The 23,881-nt window shown below is 37.0% G+C and overlaps 1 protein-coding gene and 1 long non-coding RNA gene across 3 annotated transcripts; one reads left to right on the forward strand and one right to left on the reverse strand.

Moving 5' to 3' along the window:
* Positions 1-192: 192 nt before the first annotated feature.
* Positions 193-23,300, reverse strand: cmtm4 (CKLF-like MARVEL transmembrane domain containing 4). Of its 2 annotated transcripts, XM_048184667.1 has the most exons (5): positions 22,947-23,300; positions 22,592-22,853; positions 13,987-14,163; positions 5,712-5,810; positions 193-1,955 (listed from the first exon to the last, which is right to left on the reverse strand). In XM_048184667.1, exons 2-5 carry the CDS (start codon positions 22,775-22,777, stop codon positions 1,791-1,793), a joined length of 627 nt encoding a protein of 208 aa, XP_048040624.1. In that variant the 5' UTR covers positions 22,778-22,853; positions 22,947-23,300; the 3' UTR covers positions 193-1,790. The 2 variants fall into 2 exon arrangements, with proteins under 2 accessions (XP_048040624.1, XP_048040623.1); XM_048184666.1 differs by having other exon boundaries at positions 22,592-23,300.
* Positions 3,003-3,655, forward strand: LOC125264874. Its single transcript, XR_007184151.1, has 2 exons — positions 3,003-3,063; positions 3,220-3,655. It is a non-coding gene; the product is annotated as an uncharacterized LOC125264874 (long non-coding RNA).
* Positions 23,301-23,881: the final 581 nt, after the last annotated feature.

A 23,881-nucleotide genomic window follows, 5' to 3' on the forward strand; every position in this document is an offset into this window, starting at 1 on the left:
CCTCGAAATGTCAGCATAGCTCCTTCTGAAATACTTCAATGATTTATAAGTTGAAAACACAGTCCAAACCAGTTATTTTGATGCTAAAATCTTCCAATAAGAAGTTTAGCATAGTCGAAGCACAGTGAAAGCTTTTACACGTTATTAAAGCATAAGCACACAGTATTGCTTTCAAAATAGAAAAAAAAAATATCAATGATTTCAGCACTTTAATGCAGAGACTTAAATCATTCTTGTGATTGTCTTTCAACATTTTCAAGCCCACACAGTGTTCATCTGTGACTATAATGTGAGTCCACACCTCAAAATTACTTCATTTCAACATTGGTCTTATTCCAAAACGTAAAAGTGACTTCACTAAAGAACTTTAGAAAGAAAGACATAAGTATGACTATAAACGAATATAGCGAATGATCGTTTTCTAGGGGGTAAAAAATCATTCCACTAATTGCACAACACCTTAAAATCTGTGGTAAAACATACATTTCGTTCCCCTCACAATGTCGTTCCATGACACTCCTTTTAAAAAGACCCATTAGAGGATCAATAAAGCACTTTAGAAATACCAAGGATCAGTTCATCAAATGTTTGAATTTCACACCCACTTAAGCTGTTATTCTGCTAACGTTGTAATAACATTAGTGTTCAGAAGTTGAGCGTTTTGACTAGTCAAGCTTCTACAATTAAGGCACACAGAAAAGATACACAGTTTAGCTAATGCATTCATATGTACTGCAGTACACTTGTTCCTTCAAATACAGTCTGTTAGTTTCAGTCATAAGAATTCATACAAACAGGAACCCTTCATGAATGTCATATCATACACACAGATACGTAATATATACACCTTCTTCAAAAACTCTATCCTTGCTTAAATCAATATATACAGATAACTGGACAGGGTTGAGTACAGAAACAACCACAAAAACAATAGACTATGCACACAAGATTTAGTATCTAAAAATCTGAAGTATCTAAAGTTTAGTATCTAAAAGGTTTCATAAAACTCACACCCCCATCACCCACACACACAATTTGAAAGCTGTTGTTGTCAGTTTTAACACAGGGTCACATTCACGACTACATTTGGTACAATGTAGCTACCAAAGCTGTGGTATTATAAAAATATTTTACATTAAAATAAATACTGGTGCTCCTAACATCTAGTTACTTCATCTCTACAGACAAACGGTCCAATCCAACTGCAGTTTACTCAGATGTGTTTGATACAGGAACACAATAGCAGAGAGAAAAACAGTTTTTTGTTCATAAACACTCCCACAAATTCCCATTCCACTTCAGTCAGAAAGATCACTTAAATCAGCTGATCTTTGATAAGACACTTTTTAGAAACAGTCGCAATCCTTTCATATTAGCCAGCTTGGAATGGAGCTAAATAGAAGTGGTTTCAAGTGGTGACTGACAGGCTTGGTCTGTTTTATTGCAGGCATTATAAAAAAAAAAAAACTTTCAGATTCTCTAATGGGAGAAGTTTAGGAACACAGTGGAGTGAGTTTCTGTCAATATTCATCCAGATCATAGTAACGTAAAGCCCTTAATTAGCGGAAAGATACAGTATTTAAGTATACAGTCGAATGACGGTAGCCTGAGGCTGATTATAATGAAGATGCCAGAAGTTTGTTTCACTTCAGACTGTTCACACAACTGTTTGTTTGTAAGTGCTCATCCTTACCGCCCGTCATCTGACTTTCATCACGAAGATACACAGAAGAACACACTGTGACAGTAATGCAGACGGGGCTTGGCTTGTCTCAGTCTCTATTGGTGGTTTAATGCAGTTCAGGCCGTGACTCCACCTCCCCCCGCGAGGCTGTGCGGGCACGGATGTACTCGCTCGTCTGCAGGGGTCCGTCTCGTGAATCCCCTAGACGCCATCTCCGTACCGCCAGATATGTGTTCAGGCCATATACTCCCATTACCAGGAACCCAAAAATCTGGAGAAAACACACACAAAATAACTATAAAAAGGACTGGAGGGGGATGTTTTCAGCTTTAAACTATGAATGTTAAAGGGATAGTTTACCCAAAAATGAAAATTCTGTTATCATTTACAGAGCCTTGTGTTGTTCTAAGCACTTAAGACTTTGGATAATCGTTTAAACACAAATTAAGATATTTTTAATGAAACCTCAGAGGTTTCTGTCCCTCCTTTGAAAGGCCAGGTAACCAAAACTTAAAAGATCCAAAAAGGTTATAAAATGAAACACATAAATAGGGCACATCACATTTGGTAAACACAGAAGATCAAACGTGAAGTTTATATGTCAATAAAAGCCTACTTTAAATCTGTTCATCATATAAAGCAATCGTATCTCTTCACAAAACTTGAATTAAACAGCTAGAGTCATATGGATTCATTTTATGAAGGCTTTATGACCTTTTGGGATCGTTTAAGTTTTGGTTACCTGAACTTTTAATGGAGGGATATAAACCTCCAACGTTAAAAATATTTAAATTTGTGTTTCAAAGGTTAACCAAAGTCTTATAGATTTGACTTGAGGGTCAGTAAATAATTACAGAATTTTCATTTTTGGGTGAACTATCCCTTTAAGTGAATGTTAAAGTATAGATTTAAAGGGATAGTTCACCCAAAAATGAAAATTTTATGTTTATCTGCTTACCCCCAGGGCATCCAAGATGTAGGTTTCTTCAGTAGAACACAATTGATGACAATGGCAGTGATGTCTCGCACTCATTGAAGTATATGCGCAAGACATCACTGCCATTGTCAGAGCGCGATCAGACCTCACGAATCGAGTGATGAACACAGTTGGACATAGTGGTGTATTAGAGGTAAAAAATGATATAAATACTGTTCGGTTTCTCGCACAAACCGATCGTTTCGTGTCTTAGGACATCAATGTGTCGTCACGAGCCGCAGGGTTTCATTTGGATTTGTCTGTCGTGTTTTATTTACTCTTATAGTCCAAGTTCCCGCTGACTTGCATTATACCACTGACAGACGGCAGCGGTTGGAGTTAAAAATCATCATTTGTGTTTTACTGAAGAAACAAAGACACCTACATCTTGGATGCCCTGGGGGTAAGCAGATAAACATCAAATTTTCATTTTTGGGTGAACTATCCCTTTAACATTAAATCTACTGTATTTCTAAATTATATGCATATGTTTTAAAGTAAATGGCAATATTAAGTGAATGAGGCTGATAACAGCAAATATTCTCCCTCTCTCTGGCAGGCTGTGAGAGCTGAAGGAATTTGCAGTGCCCTGTGGTTCAGAAAAATCCCCAGGTGTTAAAGTGGTTTCCCGCTGAGAACATCTGTATCATCAAACACTCAGCACAAATCCCCAGTCTTTGACTTCTAGGGTGTTGTTGGATATTGTGCTGAGCTCAGGTTCTAAAAGTGTCAGAAATCATAAATGTTAGGATCTGAGTAAGAGATCTGATCCTGTTTCAATATTGGGAATCATTTCGGCCTTCTTCTTCTCTTCACTGAGCATTTACAACAAACCTCTTCACAGAGGTCATGTCGACAGCCTCGACCAAAACACACAACCTAACTGGAAAGGTATGTGCATAGTACGAGATGCTTATGGCAGCTTCAGTTCTAACATAATCTTGAACATAACTGTAACACGCAATCCCAAATGGAGTTGGTGGTCTTTTCTTTTCTTTTTTAAGCATTTTCTTTGGGGATTTTGGAGGAAAATCAATGGAATTCTTATGGAAGCCTGTTTCTGCCTTTAAGTAAAAAGGAAATAAAAAACTTTTTTTTGTCACAATGTGACTTTTTTTTTCTTATTATTTTAAACTTTATTTCACTACTATCTTGTTTTATTTTTTACTTCCATAAATTCTGTGAAATGGACTGATCTGAGAGTGCCACACTTTTACAAACAGTTGAAAACATTCAAATTAATACAATTATTTTATATAAAAAATATATATATATAATATACATTGCTGTGCAAAAGTTTTAGGCCACCATTAGATGTTGTTTTTGCAATGGTATAATGACCATATATAATTATTTCTCAGTCTCTTTATTAGAATATAACCAGAAAATACAGAAAATGTATATGCAGTATCAAAAAAACAGAGACAGAGAGAGAGAAAAGGCTTCTATGGGCTAAAATGGCAAGTATTTAGTGACATCCCTGTACACTTGAGCAATAGCAGGAACCTGGCTCTCTTAAACCTAAATGGAATGGAAAAAGACTGGAAGGCCAAGAAAACTTTCAAAATCTGATGAGAAGTTTCTCAGAGTTCTTTGAAAAACTGGAAGAAGTCCAGGAGGTCACACTAAATACTGAGTTTGCTTAAGCCATTTTGTTCTGAAATTTTATTTGTTTATTATTATCATTATTTACATTTTTTGTACATATTTTCTGTATTTTCTGTTTGTATCTTAAAGGGTTAGTTCACTCAAAAATGAAAATTCTGTCATGAATTACTCACCCTCATGTCGTTCCACACCCGTAAGACCTTCATTCATCTTCGGAACACAAATTAAGATATTTTTGATGAAATCCGAGAGGTATACGACTCGTCCATAGACAGCAATATAATCAACACTTTCAAGGTCCAGAAAGGTACTAAAGACATCATTAAAAAAGTCAATGTGACTGCAGTGGTTCAACCTTAATTTTATGAAGCGATGAGAATACTTTTTGTGTGCAAAAGCAAAACAAAAATAACTTTATTCAACAATATCTTCTCTTCCCTGTCATTATCCTTATGCAGGTGACACAGTAAACATAGTGAAAGCTTCCATGTTTACGTCTGAATGCTGGCTCAGTATTGGCCACAGCTGATCATGTGAGCACCACGACACGTGTGTGATGCTGACACAGGAGCCGGCCAATAACGAGCCGGCATTATGACGTAGAACCTGGAAGCGCTGGACATAAACAACATGAGAATGACACAGAAGCGAAGAGATTGTTGAATAAAGTAGTTAATTTTGTTTTGCTAATTTTGTATTCTCGTCGCTTCATAAAATTAAGGTAGAACCACTGCAGTCACGCCGACTGTTTTAATGATGTCTTTAGTATCTTTCTGGACCTTGAAAGTGCTGGTTATATTGCTGTCTATAGACGAGTCATATACATCTCGGATTTCATCAAAAATATCTTAATTTGTGTTCTGAAGATGAACGAAGGTCTTACGGGTGTGGAACGACATGAGGGTGAGTAATTCATGACAGAATTTTCATTTTTGGGTGAACTAACCCTTTAATAATGAGAGAAATATTAAAAAAAAATAAGACTTTTGCACAGTACTGTATTTGTCCAAATTCTGTGGGAATCTGCAGAGCTTCTGTGGATCTAGTAAAAAGTGATGCAGTAAAAACTTGACACACATTCTAAATTCTGAGACAGAAACAGCATGTAAAAGCAAAACTGTGAGTGAAAAGAGAAAGAGAGTTGGATGGAGAAAGAGGAAAAGAGGAAGCAGTGATATTTTCAGTGTTAAAAATCAAAGAAGCAAAGCAAATAATGCAAAACATTCAGATGGATCATGACTAAGATTTCTCCGAACTTCCCGCCATCTGCCTGTCCGGGACTCTCTCCAGGAATGACTATGTGCTCCATTTCAGCCACATGAGGGCAGCAAAACCCTTCCAGATTAGGGCCCACTTAAAATACTTGAGAAATGACTAAACATTTGAATTCAACCACAGGGACAGAATTCATGAAATAAAGAGCTGAATAAGCTTGATAGGTACCACAGCTGCAATCTCTGCTCCGGTTTGATGGTTGAGAGCTGCCAAAACCACTGAAGCCAGAAAGAAGAACAAGGTGCTGGTGGCAGTGTTGATTAGATCCTGCAAGAGAGAAAGAGAGAATGTGATTAAACTTGGCTAAAACACAAGTTGTCTTTTCTTCTCTATTGTGTCATAATTATATGCAAGTGAAACGAACTATGAGACTTCTCGAATAAGAACAAATGTAGGGTGGGACTTGATTTCGTCCATCAGGAATTGATTGGATCATTGTGGTTTGCTATTGCTTTGATCTAATGTGCGTGACAGGCTCCAAATCAGTATATTAGAATGATTTCTAAAGGATCATGTGATACTACAAACTGGAATAATAGCTGTTGAAAAAAAAAAAAAAAAATTAAAATTTGCACATAATGTTTTCAGATTCAAAATAATCTCTGATCTGTTAAAACAGACATATACAATGCAAAGTTTTGGGAGTGACAAACACATTTAAATGTGGGAGTGGTGTTGAAATTTACAAACACGTAAGACATAGACTTTCATTGCTGTGATTTGTTCCAGGAGAAAAGAGACACATCTCCAACAAATAACAAATTCTTAGCATACAGATTGAAAAGGAAAACTGTATTTATCTGCAGTGTTTATGTGGCCATGGATGTTAGCTCATGAAATAATAAAAAATAACATGAGGGAGGTCATATCAACATTTTCACATTCACAAGTTTTAAGTAATATGGTACTTCAGAAAACCCAGAGTCACAACAGAGGAGCTGGCAGTGAGGCGTGGTCATGCTGCAGTGGTGCAGTTTGACAGGCAGGGGGAGCCAAATGCACCAACTAGTTACTTTTTTTTTAATTATTATTATTATTTTTTTTTTTAACTATTTACTATATTCATTCTCAGAATGACTTTGTTGTCATGTGATGAATTATACCTGTGGTTACACTATCAGTGTACTTCTGTGAACTATTTGTTACATATATTTTGTCATGTGATGCAAGAATTTTTTTACACCAATTGTTTTGTTCACCCAGGCTGCATTTTGACTTAAAAAAAAAAAAAATACTGTAAAACAGCAATATTAAATATTACTAGGGGGAAAAAAAACAAAATTTTTAGTGTGATTTGATTTTTCAGAAATCATTCTAATATGCTGATTTGGAGGAAAATAATCATTATCCATGTTGTGCTGCTGCTTGATATTTTAGTGGAAACAATCATACATTTTTTGCATGTATTTGCATTTATATGAAATTGATTTTTTTTTTTTGTAACAACATAAGTCTTATCTGTTGTTTTTGATCAACTGAATGTGTTCTTGCTAAATAAAAAACATTAATTTATCAAAAAAATAAATACAAACTTTTGAACAGTAGTGTACATTTTTATTAAGTGTGGCTTAAGTGCTCAACTACCTTTTAGGTCCACTGTATATAGACTAAAGGTCTGCATATGCAAAAAACATACAAATGTAATAGTACGTGCAACAAGTGTCCAAGCTTATCTCATAACAGTGTACTAAGCATAGCTTCTTTCAGATGTCAGTTTCCTTGTAACTTGTGAGTTAAAGAAATCATTCAGAAACCAGTTCGGGTCTATCAAGTGTAAACTGGCAATTTTCATGATAACTAAAACCCCATAACTCAAAACCTTGTATAACCCTAGGATTTTGTGAGAGCCGCAAGTGAGCTGCATTTAGTACTACCAAATGCAAAAATATGGAAATATAGCTGTGTGCAACCTACTGTATTTGCTATCTGCACAACTATGTTAGACCTTTTATTTGGGCCATAAAGTCATTTATTTACAGTTTTGAGGTTATGAGTTGACGGTTGTGCGTTGGTAGAGGTATGTAAGTTTCTTTCCCATTTTTGTTTATTGCTGTAACAGTTTTCCCTCAATTAATCCACCCACCACTTTACAATGATAGCGTCACAGTTTAGTTTTAATACTTTTACGAATCAGAGTCTAAGCTTTCAGGAGAGAGCGAGAATGAGAGGAACCAGTTGGAGGTTTCTGAGAAGAGGCCAAATCGTACTCTGCGCACTCCTCCTTAGCATTCAGAGTCTGGAATAGACGTGGGTTTTGTCTGAGCCTTGGCTCTGTGGGAGGTAAAATGTAACAAGCCCTTCAAAGCACATCACAAACTGAACCTCACTGGCCGGCACCTCGAATTTCACATCCCAGGCCGACGCGCAATGAACTTGCGTCTGGCTTTGATGTCTTCAAGTGAACACAGACGTCTTCTCCTCTCGGCTCCTGTACATGCAGTATAACGCTTGTGGGCAGTGAGACGTGAATTTGCTGGATAAGGAAGGGATGCACTGTGTGATCTAATCACAGACTACGGTTCAACCACTAAAGATGTAAAAGACTTTTTGAACTGTGCTGCCTTCCCTACATTTGTCTAACATTAATTGACCTCGTACATGTTTTTCTGTCTTAAGAAAATTAAACATTTCGTTTTCTGTGACGTACAGTATGATGGACAGTCATTGCGAATTAAACATTTGCACTAAGATAAGTTAACAATTGCAAAAATTATTTATGATAATCTTTGATGTATCATTAAAAATGAGTTAAAAAAATATATTTTGTTTGTATTATATCAAAAATCTTTTTAAACAAATCTTAACAGTTTAAAAATAAAGGACATATTTAATATATAATTAATTATATTTATGGTTTTCCACTTTAAGTGAAAAAAGTATGTTTTGATGCAAGTACATATTAAACACTTATATAAAGTGGGACTATAATTTAGTTGAAGACTGAAGACTATATATATATATATATATATATATATATATATATATATATATATATATATATATACAGAACTTTAAAGTCTCAGTTTCTCTTTCTTTATCCTTAAACCCTACATAAATACACACTCTGAGAGGAGAGAAGGGATAAAGCTGCATGGGTGGTTTGTCTGTGTGCAGCCAATAAGCACTCCAGCGTGACTTAGGCATGGCCTCCCATGTGACAAAATGCATGATGGGAGTGATTGTCCACACTGTCTCACATGATACTGTCTTTCGCTCTTTCTCATCCACACACACACACTCACTCACTCAAGCGAAACCATGCCCATGCACACACGCAATATAGAGCACTAACTAATACGCCAAAACCAGGCTAAGGTCTCAATCATTCAAACACTTGCCAAGCCAGCCTTTGCCTTCACACATACTTCAACAGATGGATCAAATGCAAGCCAAACCAAACTCTGAAACACACATAATGTTAAAAACTGCTGGCGCATTTAAAATATTCTAAGTGTAAGAATACAAAGCATACGCTTGAGGTTAAACTAAAGTACTAAGTCCACAGAATTACTTAATGATGAACATACTTCACAATAGCTTCATACAAATAATCATGGAGGTTTACATAATAAGTTCATGTAAGTAATATGAAATTGTACACAAAAGTAGTCATGAGTGACCTTGAAAAGCAGGAGTGTGTGTGTGTGTGTACTGGCGGACGGCACGGAGAGAAAGCAACTGGCCTGGCCTCATGGGGTCTAAAATTGGGAAATGTAGTGTTCACACTGGGTTCAGATCTCTTATGTATTTAACAGCCACTGCGGCCCTCCAAGGACTTTTTTGGAAGAAATAAATACTTTTATTGAGCAAGGATGCTCAAAACTGTCAGTATAGTAATTTAATGTTTCAAAAGTTTTTTATTTCAAATAAATGCTGTTCTTGAAATTTCTATTCATAAAAGAATCCTGAAACAAAGTATCAGTTTTCAAAAAAATATTAAACAGTACAATTGTTTTCAATGCTGATAATAAGAAATATTCCTTGACTAACAAATCAGCATATTTAGAATGATTTCTGAAGGATCATGTGACACTGAAGACTAGAGTAAATATGCTGAAAATTCAGCTTTGCCATCACAGGAATAAATTGTATTTTAATTAAAATATATTTAAATAGAAAAAAGTTGTTAAAAAAGTTGTTAACATTAAAAAAATCTTACCGACCCCAAACTTTTGAAAAGTTGTGTACACTTGGGCAGTATCACCCTCAAGTGCAGTGAATAAGTGGGGGAAAACAGCAAACTGTTGCCCAAAAAAGATATTTATGCACAGGAGCCATATTCAAGCAGAGAATCAATGTAAAACATGCATGCATATGTGTGTAAGAAAAAGAGAAACAGAGAATTAGGTGGGGTCTTAGCAGAGCTTCTGCGCCGTATACGGCCTGTGCCAAATATTCTCAGTGGTGCGTTAATACTGAGTTACAAACTGCTTTAGGCAACAGGAGGCTCATAGATCTAGGAAATGTGAAGAAGGAAAAAGAAAAAAAAAAAAAAAAACTAATTCCATTCCAAGTTTGCAGTGCGAAATAACCTGAATCCTGAAGGTTCAGTCATATCTCTTCATCCGCTTCGGTGGTGAGATTAGCTTTAAATGAAGCTGCTAAAAGCTTTTCCTAGGTCTTTATTTGGTGTGCTGGGGCTGATGCTCTTTGTGTAGAGAGACGCATGCTGCTATATTAACCCTTGTCCTCCATCTGGAAATGCTCCCTATACAATTAGTTATTACATCTACATCGGCTGCGTCCGATAGCCCGCCCTGCTGCCCGATCAGGCAATGAATTCGCAGGCAGTGTTTACGCCCGAAGGTACCTCTCAACACTGATTTTGGACAGACTTCCGAGGCACGGAGGCAGCATAATGGTTTAATGAATTACAACAAAAAAGAGAGAGCTTTGGTGATAACTAAGCAAATATTTAATCACTACAAAACTGACAAAAACTACAGAAATGAAAAAAAACGTGCATTGATACACAAACTGACCAACAACTTCAATTTTCAGCTGCCATTTTTATTTTATAGCCAAACTGTTACTGTATCTAACACACCAGCTATTATATTATAGGCAGCGAAGGATATCTATGCTGCCTTTTAAAATCGATCAGATGAAGGTATCTCTGTAGACAGGATGTGACACGATCATAGGATTCAGACGTGCCATGTTGCCTCCCTACCTCCCATATGCTGCCTGTGGAGGCAGCATGTTTCAGTTTTTGGGTGCAGCCATAGTTAGTAGAATAATAATAATTTTTGCTGTTTTACAAGTCTTAATGAGTCCCATTTCCAAATTACTTATCTTTATTGCATCTTTAGCCCTCTCGCAATCGTTCTGTAGCTCATGTTCAGTAATGACACATAATCATAGGTCTACTGCAAGGCGTCTCAAGTCTCAGAGAGGCCATTCTATCAAAGCACACAATGTAAAACCAATCATTATCCCGTCACCTCACAAAGTCAAATCTCTCCTCATTTCCTGTTAAAATACACCATCTATTTCTAGTTGTGTTTAGTGAACACTGGCCATGCTTTTCTGTGTATGTATGTATATGTGTGCGGTTAAAGAAGGTTTGTGAATGGGTACAATGGTGCCAGAGTACCACCGCGAACTGAATGCGCTCATTCTACTGACCTATCACTTTCAATAATGTCAGTCATCATGCCAGCCCCCTTTGAGCCTGGCACTGAATCACACCATCAAAGCACTCAGCGGGAGTAGGGGGTGCTGTACAATAGACGGACCGTCCCTCACAACCGCCCCCTCTGTAGCCAACTGCCGAAACGCGCCCCGATCAGCTGCCATGTAAAGTAAATCAATGTTAGTAGACATGCACTGATTTAGTGCAAAAAAGATTTTAAGACTTAAAACACACAGTTCTGCTCTTTATAGGGAGAAGTTTAATTGCTGCTGGGTTTGGGAGGACTTTATCTCAAAATGAAAAAAAGGGGGGAAAAAACCCTCTTTTGAGACCACAATTACAGGACCAAAAAGTACTGTTTACTTTTAGCACTGTGTTATGTGAAAGTTCCTGAAGCACAGCAGCGGTGAAGTTACGAAAGTCAAGAGATACAAACATGAAGGAGGGCAGGAGAGCAAGGCTGTTACTGAACAAACCCCCGTCCCTGTGCATTCATTCCAGAACAAATGAGAGGCCTGGGCCCATAGGGTTCGCCTGGCAGGAGATGATGCTCAGTCCAAAACCTCCAAAGCCCCACCACAGCTGAAATGGTCCTAAAGATCACAGTTCTCCCAATGAGCCATGGCAATACCAAGAAAACCCCAACTCGTCAGTATTCAAAATACACACAAGCATACATACTCACACTCATCGAATGGACATCTCGAAAACCCTGTTTAACATCTCCCCCATGACCTACACAATCTGGCTCTCAACATTTCTTGATCTCATTCCATCTTTTATCCCCCACCATTTCTTCTTATTTCTCCACTGATAATAAAATAAAATAAAATGATACAAAAAAAAAAAAAAAAAAAAAGTCAAAAAGTGCAAAACAAACAACTTGTCAAAGCATTAAGACAGAGTAAAGGTCTAGTCCTAAATCAAAATGTGATGCTCTGTGCTTTCTTTATACATGTATACTTGATGTTAAATTAGGGCTGCACAATAAATGGTTAAACTGATAATCATGATTATTTTGCTCAAAAATTATAATTGCAATTATTGACGATTGTTCTCATTTGAGAATTTTTTTTTTTTTTACATTTCATCATAATTATTGCACTTTCACATAAGCACAATCAAGAGAGAATCAGCTCAAACTCATGAGAGTTTTACCTCTTCTAGTTTCTTGATTTATTATACTTGTTATATACATTAACACACTCCCTACATTATGAAACCTAAAATCTAAAAGTATGTTAACGTTTTTCTATTAAAACAACAAAAAGACTTTGTATTAGCACAAAGGTTGTGTGAATGCATCTATACAGCACCAATAATCGCAAACAATATAGTCAAGATTCATGTTTGGATTTATTACAGTTCGTCACTGAGGTTTGCTCACAGGTTTCGTCACAGCAAACAGACTGGCTGTATTATACTTTTATTTGAGCAGAATATCGCAATGGAGATCCCTAAAATCCAACACATATGTTTGTCAGTATTCATCCAGATCATCAGTGCTTTTTTGCAGTGCAGTTACCAGGTTGAGATTTCATAAAACACTGGGTGGGGGATTTCAGCTCATGACATCTGGCAACCTCAAGCATGAAAGCTTGTGGAGGCTTGTTACCAGTGCAAGATAAAAGAAATGTCAAATGGAAAAAAAAAATAAAAAATAAAAAAATATATATATATAACAAACGATGCTTAATAACTCAAGAGTGATCATGATTAAAAAGCCCTATGCTAAAAGCATAAATTAAGGACTTTTTGAAACCAGTTCGCAAACAAGGGTTCAACTTTTTCCATCTACTGTTCATCTGGGAGGGCAAATGAAATATTAAAGAAAACACCGAAATTTGAACGTAAATTGGTAGAGGCACTTTCTTCTTGTCTGTGTGAGGTTAAGCACATATTCTTGTGTATACCATAATGCAACGTGATAGTTATCGTTGGATGTGAGTTGCTGTTACTTTTCTTGGTACATGCACAGCTCTGGAAATAAAACTCTACACAGCCTTTTCCATCATAAGCTCTGTAATAGATCCACAGCACTGAGGTCCAATTATGCTGAACTTTGTGAGTGAGAGTGTGTGTATAGGCAGGGGGACAAAGGGAACCATGCCTTATTAATCTTTCAGTGAATCAGTAAATTCATCTCCCAAGAGCAGCCATTCAGTGTTTGCTAGAAGCGGGTTTAATGAGAGCTGTGAGCACACAAGCTCCCATTCTGAGCAATACGAACCCTGTGCGCATGGCCTCCTCCGCGGCAGCACTAGACACAAGAGAGCAGCTTATTTTTCTAATTATCAGCATGTCATGGCAACAGAAAAACTGTTTTATTTATGTAGGCAGCTGATTGCCACAAATAACTAATCTATTATCACAAGTGTTTCTTAAAATTTTATCCAAACCTGCTCCTGGAGGGCCACTGTCCTGCGAAGTTTAGCCTCAACACACCTGCCTGGAAGTTTTTAGTATGCCTAGTAAGACCTTGATTAGATTGTTCAGGTGTTTTTAATTGGGGTTGAAGCTAGAAACTGTAGGATGTTGGCCCTCCGGGAGCAGGATTGGACCATATATTATGCAATAAAAAATTTGATTGAAGGAAAAAATGCTGCTCCACATCAGAAAATGACAGAAAACACAATTAAATAATGACTTAAAATGAAGTAATGCTAAGATAGTCAGTTTTGGAACAAAATGAGGGTGAATAAATGACAACAGAGTTTTCATTTTTGGGACGAGCTATCCTTTTAAAAGTCTAAAGTTGTGAAGGATTTGTGTGGAAATCAAATCATTAAGTTAATAAGAATGACATACTGTTAGACTCCAGTTGACATGCGGCACTTTGGTGTGCAGGTTCAGGCTGAAGATGAGGAGCAAGACGCCTGTGACAACGAAGGCACTGCAGCTGACAAACTCAAAGAGGTAGACGCCGGCACAGGGCGAGCACATCATGATGGTCTCAATAAAGATGAAAGAAATGAGAGCCAGGACCTGCAACAGAGAGAAGAAAACAACAAGCATTTGTCCCAGCAATAAACAACTCACTTTATTTTATCATGCAGAAAATCAAAGCCAGCATCTGATGTTGACTTAAACGATACAACTATGCTGATTTATCTCTGTGCAAATCATGGTGTCTGATTTAAGACCACAATATAATACAATGTAGTCCTTTGTGAAAAACCACAAGAAAGTATTTTTCTCGAAAGGCTGTTTCAAGGTATAAATGACTCATCTACATTCAGGGCTTACTTTGTAATGCGTTTTCCACATGGTCATAACAGGGCCTTGCAGAGTATGTTGAACCCTACTGAAGTCGCAGAGGGTTCACCAATGTTTTCCTGCCGCATTTGTCAGTAGACCACAGCACGGGAAGAATTCTGAGGTTAAAATGCTATTTAGGTGTTATGCAGCCTTGACTCTCCAGTATAAAACCTCAGACAGATTACAGGTTGGCTCGCTCCAAAAGAGGAGACAGAACTACTGCCACAAAACATTCCAACATCCAGACGGGGGCCATTTCCAGCTGGCCTGGACCGGATGCTGTCATACGGCAGATGCACACATCTAGAAATGGAAGCACAATGTGGAAACCTCCCAGCAGTATGAATGATTTCTGTGATGAATAAAGCATTGCTAATGGAACAACAACAGTGATAGTCAGCCAACAAATTTCTGATGCTGAAAAATAAAAGCCAAACCATCCACTAGACCATGACAATACAGGGCATCCATTTTGTCATTTTATGGTTCATAAGCGTGCTCAAGGTGAAGCCACAAAGCACCTTTTGTGAAGTCCACACTGGAATTAAAGGGCTAGTTCACCCAAAAATGAAAATTCTGTCATTTATTACTCACCCTCATGCCGTTCCACACCTGTAAGACCTTCGTTAATCTTCGGAACACAAATTAAGATATTTTTGATGAAATCCGATGGCTCAGTGAGGCCTGCATAGCCAGCAATGACATTTCCTCTCTCAAGATCCATTAATATATTAAAACATATTTAAATCAGTTCATGTGAGTACAGTGGTTCAATATTAATATTATAAAGCGACGAGAATATTTTTGGTGCGCCAAAAATCAAAATAACGATTTATTTAGTGATGGCCGATTTCAAAACACTGCTTCATGAAGCTTCGGAGTGTTATGATTCTTCTGTGTCGAATCATGATTCAGATCGCGTCAAACCGCCAAACTGCTGAAATCACATGACTTTGGCGCTCCGAACCACTGATTCGACACGCTGATTCATTATGCTCTGAAGCTTCCTGAAGCAGTGTTTTAAAATCGGCCATCACTATTTAAGTTGTTATTTTTTTTTTTTTGGCGCAGCAAAAATATTCTCGTCACTTTATAATATTAAAGGTGCCCAAGAATGCTTTTTCACAAGATGTAACATAAGTCTAAGGTGTCTCCTGAATGTGTCTGTGAAGTTTCAGCTCAAAATACCCCATAGATTTTTATTAATTAATTTTTGTAACTGCCTATTTTGGGGCATCATTAACTATACACTGATTTTGGCAGCGCGCCGCCCCTTTAATTCGCCTGCTCCCTGCCACACGAGCTCTCGACTGTATTACAGTGCATTTACAAAGTTCACACAGCTAATATAACCCTCAAATGGATCTTTACAAGATGTTCGTCATGCATGCTGTATGCATGCTTCGAATTATGTGAGTAAAGTGTTTATTTTGATGTTTACGTTTGATTCTCGCTATGCTCTGTGGCTAATGCTACACTGTTGGAGAGATTTATAAAGAATGAAGTTGTGTTTATGAATTATACAGACTGCACGTTTAAAAATGAAAATAGCGACGGCTCTTGTCTCCGTGAATACAGTAAGAAACGATGGTAACTTTAACCACATTTAACAGTACATTAGCAACATGCTAATGAAACATTTAGAAAGACAATTTACAAATATCACTAAAAATATCATGCTATCATGGATCATGTCAGTTATTATTGCTCCATCTGCCATTTTTCGCTGTTGTTCTTGCTGGCTTACCTTGTCTGTGCACAGATCCAGACGTTAATACTGCCTTTCCTTGTCTAATGCCTTGAACATGGGCTGGCATTTATGCAAATATTGGGGTCATACATATTAATGATCCCGACTGTTACGTGTTATGTTGAGATCCGTGTGTTTTCCGGAAGTCTTTTAAACAAATGAGATTTACATAAGAAGGAGGAAGCAATGGGGTTTGAAACTCAATGTATGTCTTTTCCATGTACTGAACTCTTGTTATTTAACTATGCCGACATAAATTCAAATTTTGATTCTAGGGCACCTTTAATATTGAACCACTGTACTCACATGAACTGATTTAAATATGTTTTTAGTACCTTTATGGATCTTGAGAGAGGAAGTGTCATTGCTCCCTATGCAGGCCTCACGGAACCATCTGATTTCAACAAAAATATCTTAATTTGCGTTCCGAAGATTAACGAAGGTCTTACGGGTGTGGAACGGCATGAGGGTAAGTAATAAATGACAGAATTTTCATTTTTGGGTGAACTAACCCTTTAACTTGATGGTTGGGCTGCTATTCAACAGTTTATGCATTACATGACCAAAGTGTGGAGTCTGTGGAAAACTGTAAAGGGTCCCATTTGAGAGGGACCAAAAACAGTTTTTTAATTAGTGGACTAAAATATTGAATGCTCAGGGCCTCTCAATCAACTTGTCAAACAATAAAGAAAATAAGACCCAACAAAATTCTGCATTCTTTCTCCGAAGCTCATGCTGTGCATTTGAAATGCAAATCAAGTCAAGCACAGCCAACATGATGCAATTACTGTATGAGACCTGAAAAGATCAGAGATTTTCCATGGCAGCAGCAGTCACTTGATCTACAATGCAAAAAGACTTTCCTCTTTTCTTTTACAAAACAAATATCAAAAATAAAACATTTAATAAGATAAAGAGCATTTGTTATACATATCAACTTATCAAACTGAATTAGCAGTTTTATAAAGACAGATAATTCCTTATTGCTTTACTATTGGCTTAAATAAATTTACTACAAAATATGATGTGTTAATGTCATTGCTATAAATTGTGTTATTTTAACTTCTGGCTGTTGCATGAAGAGCAGCTTGTGAAGGCATGAAGACACTAAATCAAATTACGATTTACATTCTCTTCCTAGTACTTCCCCTTCCAGATGGTTGATTTATTCTGTCCGAACCATTATCAAAGCAACCAACGGTAAATCTCAAGAGGATAGTTTACCCAAAAATAAAAACTCTGTCATCATTTGCTCATCCTTAAATCATTCCAAACCTGTATGAATTCCTTTCTTCTGTTGTATGGAAGAAACAAAAAAAAAAGTAGTGCTGTCAAAAGATTAATCGCATCCAAAATAAAAGTTTGTGTTTACATAATATATGTGTGCGTACTGTGTATAATTATTATGTATATATATATAAATACACACACATTCATGTATATATTTAAGAAAAATCTGTTATATTTATATATAATATAAATTATATATATACAGTATATACATCCAAATATTTCTTAAATATATACATGTATGTGTGTGTATTTATATATATGTAATAATTATACACAGTACACACACATATATTATGTAAACACAAACTTTTATTTTGGATGCGATTAATCACGATTAATCTTTTGACAGCACTAAATAAAAGAAAAAAGGGGAAAAAAAGATATCTACAGGTTTGTAATGACATGAGGGTAAGCAAATGATCACATAATTTTCATTTTTGTGTGAACTTTACCTTTAAGAGCCCCAACCTTGGAGTTGGCAACACATCTAATTTGCTACATCATAATGCACTCAGTTAAAATAGCCACCAGCAGTAGTTTTCTTCCAAAAATTCTCTGTAATTACATATTCTACAGAATTTCAGAGGAAGGCTGAATGTTATCACAAAGTGTCAACCGATTATTGCAGCTTATTCATCCGGCTTATTTGCACTGATCACATTAGGGAAGTGTGGACCAATGATAAATGACTGCTCATATCATCACTTTCCTGTCAAAGTGCCAGCAGAGCCAGCATCACTGTAGTTGACTGTCATGCACCATCAAAAAGACAGGCTAAAGATGTGTATTTGGAGATGAGGTCATTGATCTTGATAAATGCAGTAGAGCGCGTGTCCCACAAGACAGCAGGTGTCAGGCGCACAGAAAGCCTAAGATTTTAAACAGTGTTTATATGTCACTCCCCACCCTACTCCTCCTGTCATCCTTCAGAGCCCCCCCTACATTAGGCAATCAGCAAGTTGCTTGTAGCAATGGCCACATGGAGTCAAATCCCCAGTTTGTACACACGCCATCTGTTGTGCCCAGAAAATTAATGGTGGGAGGATTGGTCTGACAGCTTGCGTTGTGCTCCAAGAGCTCCTCCTGAAACGGAAATGAGCCTTTCAGCTCCCACCCAAGTCTTTTCCTCGCCTAAAGGGAATTGTTCCTTGCACAAAATTTAAACCACTATTCCAAAGCTTCTTGACCTTGGACATGTTTGCAGACAAGCAAACTCTCCACATTACATAAGTTTCACAAGAGTGAATGGAGAAGTGCACAGGCAAAAAGCATCTAGTAAGTCCATCAACTCTCTAAATTACAGAGCTTTCATTATATTTAACTCTCCATTATCAAAAACTCTATCCTTTAAGGTAAAATGCCAGTGGCATAAACATAGCCATTATGTTAAGACAGTGTCTTAAGATCAAGTATGACCCACTATCAGTTCATCAATGGGGCATTCAGTCTTACTCTTTTTTTGTATCAAATTAGGCAAATCTACATTTTTATGTAACCGATTTTTTTTTTTTTTTTTTAATAATGTCTAACTTGTAAGACCAGTCTTAGCGGTTTATGCAACCGGCCCCTAGTGGCTTCATTTTCAGAACTCACATAGACAGTGGAAAGGTCAATAGTTTTGCCCTTCAGGGCTGAAACTACATTCTAAATAGACAGGGTCCTTCCTGGTCAAACTGAAAGAAAACATAACAAAAGGTTGGAAAGTCTCTGTACCAAAGGACATTTAAAGGAGTTTAATTTAAGGACAACAAGTAGCAACTGTTTAGTTGATTAGTGAGGTCAACTAGTTTACCGAGATTTTTTTCTTATATACTACCATTCAAAAGTTTGGGTTCAGTAAGATTTTATTTATTTATTTTTAAAGAATTAAATACTTTTATTTAGCAGTGTGGCAGTAAAGAAATGGCAGTATGTTTCTTTATATAACAACAATTATAATGATTTCTATTTAAGATAAATGCTGTTCTTTTGTACTTTCAATTTATCAAAGAATCCTGAAAAAAATGCATCCATATTTCCACAAAAAAATTAAAGGGTTAGTTCACCCAAAAATGAAAATTCTGTCATTTATTACTCACCCTCATGCCGTTCCACACCCGTAAGACCTTTGTTAATCTTCGGAACACAAATTAAGATATTTTAGTTGAAATCCGATGGCTCCGTGAGGCCTCCATAGGGAGCAATGACACTTCCTCTCTCAAGATCCACAAAGGTACTAAAACATACTTAAATCAGTTCATGTGAGTACAGTGGTTCGTTATTAATATTATAAAGCGACAAGAATATATTTGGTGCGCCAAAAAAAACAAAATAACGACTTATTTAGTGATGGCCGATTTCAAAACACTGCTTCAGGAAGCATTGGAGCATAAATGAATCAGTGTGTCGAATCATGATTCAGATCGCGTGTCAAACTGCCAACGGCTGAAATCACGTGACTTTGGCGCTCCGAACAGCAGATTCGATACACTGATTCATTTATGCTCCGATGCTTCATGAAGCAGTGTTTTGAAATCGGCCATCACTAAACAAGTCGTTATTTTGTTGTTTTTTTTGGCACACCAAAATATTCTCGTCTCTTTATAATATTAATATTGAACCACTGTACTCACATGAACTGATTTAAATATGTTTTTAGTACATTAATGGATCTTGAGAGAGGAAATGTCATTGCTCCCTATGCAGGCCTCACTGAGCCACCGGATTTCAACTAAAATATCTTAATTTGTGTTCCGAAGATTAACGAAGGTCTTACGGGTGTGGAACGGCATGAGGGTGAGTAATAAATGACAGAATTTTCATTTTTTGGGTGAACTAACCATTTAAGCAGCACAATTGTTTTCAACACTGATAATAATAAGAGATGTTTCTTGAGCGTATTATGATGATTTTTAAAGGATCATGTAACAGAAAACTTGAGTAATGGCTGTGGAAAATCCAGTTATTTTAAACTGTAAATAAAATGTTATACTGTTTTATTAATCAAATAAATGCAACCTTGGTGAGCATTAGAGGCTTTCAAAACCTTAAATTAAAAAACGTTACCGTCCAAGTGATAAGAATATGCTTATTGTATAGTTATTTACTGTTAATTCAAAATGTATTTTAGCAGTGGTGCTTTAATTAGTACGCTTTTGCTTTACTGTAAATATCAGACAGCTTGCATCTCAATTAATCTTTTGTCTAGATTTGCAAAAACACGTTATGTAAACCCTAAGAAACGCCCACTAAGAATAATATTTTTGTAGAAGCCCAACAGATTATATTTGTATACAAAAGTCCAATGATTATTTTTGTTCTTGTGAATGGAATGGGGTTATCCATTGACATTAGCCAAGAAAACCACATCTGCAGATGGACAAAACATTTCACAAAGATTAAACAGTCAAAAAGTCTCCTCCTTATCCTTATCCCACGGGGGCCTTAGGTAAATCATTGGCCACTACATGGAGAAACAGCCATGGTTGAATATCCTTGGCAAGCCAGCTGCAGGAAACATGCAGCCATGTGAAAAGTCCTGTGCTACAGATCAATCTGCCCAAAAAACATCCTAAACAATCCAAATGCACTCAGATTGTTAGCAGGACAGAATGGGGACTTATCCAGCGCACAGCGCCCAGAGTCGCCACACACAAAAACACGATAATGTGACAAAAGCAAGAACCTAATAAAACTAAAGTCTAACTAGCGGAGCTCGATACAGCCTCTCTCATATGCGGTGCATGGGTAATATATTAAATCTCTGTTTTGAGGAATGATTGATCACATATTCAAACAAGTCAGAAATGTTATGGTCGCAGCTCAAAACACCTCAAGGGATATCACTGGAATATTGCAATTTAAAAGATATGTGGGAACATTCTGAATCATATCCTGTTTAGTTTTTAGTTCAGTATTTTTATTTTAACTCATTCCCTCTCACTAACCTGTTCATTAATTCAATACGAAACGTACTACCCGTGCCTGTCTGTAATTTGACTCTACGGGCAAATAAAGCTTCTGGGTTCACATAAAACAGCATAGATAGAACGACACTCATTATGCTCATAAAGATAAAAGCGTCGCATGTACTCCACATGTCCACTCTGTCAGCTAGTACGTGTGCTTCCATGTATTATCACTTAATAAATCTGATTAAAATCTGTCTGTGAAGTAATTTGCTTTGAGACACACATAAAAGCAGAAAACTTGATTCATTAAGCAATCTTTGAGCAGACAAGCTATCTTCTGTATTTGGCACACAGGTTGTTTCCTTTGGCAGCGTACACAAGACTTTGTTTCACATAATGACTTCCTTAGTTTCACTCCATTTTCCCCCTGTGCATGCACTTTCTTAACTGTGCATCACCATGAGGGCCCAATCTGAGATGCTTTGCTTTTGCTGAGCTAGCAGAACAACAGAGAGACATTTTTTTTTCCTCTCTCCTTACGCTTCCCACTCCTTTTTCGACATCTGGCTGAGGTTCACAGGCAGAAAGCTCTTATATGAGTTTGTTTTGTTTGACCACAGTGACTCTGTAGCTTTTTGGGGGTTTTGCCAATCAAGGATACCTAAAAAAAGTGCAATCTGAAAGTTAATTCATTCAGACTCCAGACATCTTTCCCCTCCGTCATCAATGCATTCCAGAGATTTTGATGCCTATCGGCATGTATCCAACAGGAAATATTTGTATTTAAAATCCCCCAAAAAGAGGAAATCTGCCCTCCTCACACTAATCCAATATGAGAAGAACGTTATCAGGAGTGAATATCTAACTGAAATATGTGGAAAGCAGATGTGTCATCTTATGCAGAAAAAGTTGCTTTTTTTTTTTTTTTTTTTTTTGATGATGATAATGATGACTGTTTGGATGATGGAGGCATCCGTTTTGCCTTAAGTATTTTACCTTGAATAAAATCCAAAAAATGGTAAATTATATAAATATAACAATTACAATAATCTCTGCAAGAAAGAAAGAAAGAAAGAAAATGGCACTGTTGATTAAGTCATCTTTACTTTTGCTGTCCTGCTCAAGACTCTGTTGGAATACACCTTGCTGAAGTTCAGTAATGAAAACATTTCTAGATACGTTTTTCATGGAATGGTGAAACACCATGACTATTTGAACTTACCACTTCGATAACTTTTAAAATACCGAAAATTGATTTGAGATAGTCCAGGTCACACCTGATGGACCTGAACACGTTTCTGGAGTGCACGGGCTCAGTGGTCGGCTGATACGGACTAGTGGCTCCTGAAATCATCGAGGTGTTGGAGGCCTCGCCATCAAAGCCCTCTGCCTCCTGGTTATTCCTCATGCTGAACTCTTTTATCTCCACGTCCCGCCCAAATACAAGAGCAGATTTGGGGCTGAAACAGCGATCCGCTGGTCCTCTGAAAACAGCCAGGCAGAAAACAATGTCTCAACAAAGAACAAGCCTTGTTACAAAACGTTGACCGTAAACTCCAGCCGTGTGTATGACCTACAGATCCCGAGCCCAAACACTACATCCACCTCTCCAATCCCATTCCTGCCTTTGCGCTGTGCTTGGATTCTGTTATGAATAGAGCTGAACGAGCTCGAATGGTCACGACTGATCTCATGGCAGTGTCCATATTTCACAGTTTCTGGATGCAGAATGTAATGTTGCTGCGAGTCTCCGCCCCCAAACTACATTCCTGTTTGGAAAGACGCTTTCAAGTAAAGTCTTTACGACTGATGTCAGAGAAACAAAAGCACACAACAGTCATATTTCTAACGTCAAGCTTTAAGTTCTCGTCTTCTCGTATGCAGGTGAAGATCGTTAGATTCATCAAATGAGGAGACGACACACGGTAGATTAAAGTGTCGCTATGGCAAGCCGTTTTAACATTTATTCCTTAAAATCAACTTCAAATGGAACCATCTGACATTGATTTTTACAGGCATACTGTTCACTACTGTATTCCAGTTGTTTCTGGTAAGTGTTCCAGCTTTTCTATTAGATAGGGATGAGCGGGGCTAGTCGAAACACATGGTTTAAATGTTTTCAAACAAAAAACCGCACCATTTATTTATTTATTTATTTTTGAAAGGAAGATATTGCTGAACATTTAACCATAGTGAATACCTTACTGAAGTTATTCTCAGATTTTAGTGTTTATTTAAAATTAGACAAATCTGCTATTTTTTAATGCTTAGCAAACTAGCAGAAGAACAGGATTGTGGGGCATGAAATTTCAGTTATACCCTACTATCAAAACTGTTCTATTCTATGACATTAGCAATGTAATTTGCATATATAATTTCTATGAATTCTATTGAGAAACCAAACAGAGTCCATGTTCGACGTTAAGAAATGATAACTTCAAGAAATTTAAAGCATTATGGCTTCTCTATTTGTCTCCTGTTCTGTGACAGCTGTGTGTGGAGGGAGGGGAAG

Source organism: Megalobrama amblycephala, linkage group LG3, assembly GCF_018812025.1.
Source record: "Megalobrama amblycephala isolate DHTTF-2021 linkage group LG3, ASM1881202v1, whole genome shotgun sequence".
In the NCBI taxonomy this organism is placed as follows: Eukaryota; Metazoa; Chordata; class Actinopteri; order Cypriniformes; family Xenocyprididae; genus Megalobrama; species Megalobrama amblycephala.